Here is a 4,106-nt window from a genome sequence, read left to right as displayed (position 1 = left end):
GTGATTGACTCATCCATTTGAATTCTGAGCAATCTTGCACACACATAGGGTGATCAACTCCATTGTCCATGTGAATTGTGTGAACTCTTGCATAGACATAGGAACAATGCTTGGCATGGTTCTCGCTAGTGGCCTTGGCTAAGGTTTGGAGGGGAGGTGCCACATTACGAGGGGACAACATGGTAGGTGTGGGTGGGATGGGTGTTGGGATGGATATTGTCTCAAAAACACAAAGGGGGAGAGGAGGTGAGGAAATGTTAGGAGGAAGTGTGTTGGTGTGAAGGGAGGGAGGAGGGGAGGAAATGTTATTAGGTGTTAGGACAACCTTGTGGGGTTAGGTGTGAAGAGAGTGGACGGTGGGGAGGCCGCGTCATGGGGAGGGCGAAAGGTGGTGGCGGAGGGGAAGGAAGGGGGGGGGGGGGAGAGAGAGAGAGAGAGAAGGGGGGAGGGAAGGGGGTCCTCCCTCAGCCCATTTCCAAGACCCCGGGGGTGCTGGAAGAAGGACGGCTTGGGTCAAAAAGGAGCGGCGCGCTGCTTGCGCCACGTGCACGCGGGCGATGGCGACTCCAAACTCGGAGTGAGCAGCCTCCGGGACAAGCAACCCTCTTTGTTTCTCCTTTCTTTTCGTTTTCACCGGGGTTTTTCACCGTGGGCTCCACATGTATGACCACATATCCATCCCATCCCGTCTCCTGGCCCCACATCCCCCTTGCCCCCTATGCCACATGTCATTATGTTCCGCCTCTCCCAGCCCGCTATTATATATATGGAACGCTAAAAACTTCATTCTGCAAGTCTCTGAGCCTGTCTCCGCCTCTAACGGCCTGTGGTCACCGCCTGCCATAGCATATCTGTACACACACACACGCACTCTCTCTCTCTCTCTCTCTCTCGCTGCTGCCCTCTCTGGCTACTTAGCTGCCCCCTTGTCCCTCCTGTATATTCGAGCCCAGCTCTACCCATCGATCATGATGTTCCCAGCCGCAAAACTCATGCCTTCCCAGCTCTCCTTCCACCAATCCTCCGCTTTCTGTCCAGTCAATCTACACCCCAACATACCTCCGCCTGCTAACCGCCAATTCAACAACCAAACTGCCGCCTATCCCACTACAATCATCTCAAACATATTAGAGTACGGGATTGCACATGAGCAAATTAGCGGCAAGAATTCGTTAGGCCATGCAGATCAGCAGCTGCAGGCCAGCAAGCCAATTAGAGCTCCACCTAATACCAGCACCATTTCTACTATTAATGGTACTTCTTCTACTACTAGTAGTGGTAGTATCACTTGTAGAGCTCCAGCTCACACCACAGTTAAAAATACTACCAGCACGCTTACTACCACCACGGTTCCTGCATATGATGATGATAAAGTGAACTGGAGCAAGAGGAGTAAGAAGCTGCAGAAGCAGAAGGCAGTGAGGCTAAGAAAAGGAGCCGAAGAGTGGAATCCGATACAGAAGCTGCTGGCGGGGCTGCTGGATAAGGTAGAGAGTGGGGTGATAGAAGCGATGGAGGAGAAGCATGGGCTGCCGAGGACGGCGGATCCGGCGGTGCAGCTGGCCGGGAACTTCTTCCCGGTAGGGGAGCACGCGCCGGCGGAGGCAGAGGTTGTCGAAGGCAAGCTGCCGGACTGCCTGGAAGGGGTATACGTCCGGAACGGGGCCAACCCGATGTTCGAACCCGCGTCCGGCCACCACCTCTTCGACGGCGACGGCATGCTGCACGCCGTCACCTTCCGCCCCGCCGCCGGCTCCGCCACCTACTGCAACCGCTTCACCCGCACCCACCGCCTCAATCAGGAAAGCCGCCTGGGCCGCGCCATCTTCCCCAAAGCGGTGGGCGAGCTGCACGGCCACAGCGGCATCGCCCGCCTCCTCCTCTTCTACGCACGCAGCCTCTTGGGCCTCGTGGATGCCGCCCACGGCATGGGCGTGGCCAACGCCGGGGTGGTCTTCTTCGCGGGCCGCCTCTTGGCCATGTCCGAGGACGACCTGCCCTACGCGGTCGCTCTCACCGGCTCCGGCGACCTGCGGACTGTGGGGCGCTTCGACTTCAACCGCCAGCTGTCCTGCCCGATGATCGCCCACCCCAAGGTGGACCCCGCCACGGGCGAGATGTTCGCCCTCAGCTACGACGTCCTTAAGAAGCCCTATCTAAGGTACTTCAAATTCTCCCCTTGCGGAGCCAAAGCCCCCGACGTTCCCATCCCTCTCCCGGAGCCTACCATGATGCACGACTTCGCCATCACCCGCTCCTTTGTGGTCATCCCCGACCAGCAGGTGGTCTTCCGCCTGCCGGAGATGCTCCGCGGCGGCTCCCCCGTCGTCCAGGATGCCGCCAAGACGCCGCGCTTCGGCCTCCTCCCCCGCGACGCCGCCGACGCCTCCTCCCTTCGCTGGATCGACGTCCCCGACTGCTTCTGCTTCCACCTCTGGAACGCTTGGGAGGAAGGCGAGGACGAGGTGGTGGTGATTGGCTCCTGCATGACGCCGCCGGACAGCATCTTCAACGAGTCGGCGGAGCCGCTCCGAAGCGTGCTGTCGGAGGTCCGGCTGGACCTGCGCACCGGCAAGTCGCGCCGCCTCACGATCGCCGCCTCCATGAACCTGGAGGCGGGGCAGGTGAACCGCAACTTCCTGGGGAGGAAGTCGCGGTTCGCGTATCTAGCAATCGCGGACCCGTGGCCGAGGGTGTCCGGGATTGCGAAGGTCGATTTGAGCAACAGCAGCGGCAGCAACGACAGCAACAATGACAACAATGTGGTTGGTAGGTACATGTACCCGCCCGGCTGCTACGGCGGGGAGCCTATGTTTGTGCCGCGCGCCACGCCGCAGCAGCAGGAGCCATGCAAAGAGGACGACGGCTACCTCCTTTCCTTCATGCACTGCGAGGCGACAGGCCAATCAGAGCTCCTGGTCCTGGACGCCAGCTCACCCACGCTCCAGCTGGTGGCCCGTGTGAAGCTGCCCTCCCGGGTCCCCTACGGATTCCATGGGACCTTCATCCCCGCCCGGGAGCTTCAGAATCAAATACCACAAATTTGAAAAAAAAATTCACTTGCCCTCCCAACCCAAAAAAAAAAGAAGAAAAAAAAAAGCAGCAATTCCTCATGGGCGCCCTACCCATTCAATACTTGTGGGCGCGCCCATTTAAGCGGGGCCAGATGTATAGGCCAAATACAGTAGCCGACCACACCACATTTCTGGACATTGGGGTGTGCCATTACTTACCAAGCCGCCCAATCCAGCCCTTCTCTGTTTTTTCCTTTTCCTGTTCCTTTCTTTCTCTCTCTCTGCCCGTGTCCATTAAATCGTATTTACACACAGGCGCACATAAATATTTCTGTAATCCAGATCCTTCGAAATATATATATATATATGTATGTATGTATGTATACAAGCCAATGGGTTGCTCTACGTATTACCAACAGTGAAATTAACAGTTCTTACTGTTGTATCAATGCTGCCACCAATAAATAACAAAGAAACAATATATTTTTCTCCTCCTGATTTGTTTCTTACATTTTTAGCCAAGTTTATGCGAGCTTGTAACGTTTCCTTGCTTTCAAAGCAATGCAGCACTTTTCTACATACAATTTAGAGGGTCTGAGTAATCCGGTTTGTTGGTCGGAGTAATCCTTGCTGCTGGATGCAATTAGTTACGCCTTAAGCAGCGCGTTGATCCATAACAAGACGAATCTCTTAGCAAAATAGATGCCCCAACTTTGGGCGACTCGATAGATCTTACATTTCCATATTGATACAAAGGCCGCATTACCCAAAACCACAAAAATTTTTCTCCGGGGGGAATGGCTTCTCAAACAAAAAGGATAAGCATATCAAATGTGTCATGACCTCACACAAGTCTGAGTTCAAACTTTCACGGACCTTGCATTCCGCACTTGTACCATAACACCAACCCCTCATGAAGTTATCTCAAAACAATGGCTACACCTCATGATTGTCTCATGTCATGGTCACAAATGAAAGATATTTCATTTGGGTCATGTAATCTTCCAAATAGGAGCAAAGATACATTGGCAATAAAACCATTTGTGCAGAAGGACCGCTTTTAGGATTTACACCCTTCAGTGCGGGAGAGTA

At 54.7% G+C, this 4,106-nt stretch overlaps 1 protein-coding gene across 1 annotated transcript; it reads left to right on the top strand.

Annotated features, from left to right (window-relative positions):
• Positions 1-804: 804 nt before the first annotated feature.
• LOC148017181 (9-cis-epoxycarotenoid dioxygenase NCED2, chloroplastic-like) lies at positions 805-3,504 on the top strand. The gene has a single exon (XM_087663079.1). The coding sequence runs from the start codon at positions 969-971 to the stop codon at positions 3,045-3,047; it is 2,079 nt and encodes a 692-aa protein (XP_087519205.1). The 5' UTR covers positions 805-968; the 3' UTR covers positions 3,048-3,504.
• The last annotated feature ends 602 nt before the right edge of the window (positions 3,505-4,106 follow it).

The sequence above is a fragment of the Lygodium microphyllum genome, chromosome 22, assembly GCF_053477565.2.
Source record: "Lygodium microphyllum isolate KBCC chromosome 22, Lygodium_microphyllum_v1.1.10, whole genome shotgun sequence".
Taxonomy (NCBI): Eukaryota; Viridiplantae; Streptophyta; class Polypodiopsida; order Schizaeales; family Lygodiaceae; genus Lygodium; species Lygodium microphyllum.
Note: the sequence above shows the minus strand (reverse complement) of the source record. Positions and strands in the feature narration are given on the sequence as shown.

Excerpts from the sequence above, each read along its gene's own strand:
- LOC148017181 (XM_087663079.1), top strand. The coding sequence starts at position 969 with ATGATGTTCCCAGCCGCAAAACTCATGCCTTCCCAGCTCTCCTTCCAC.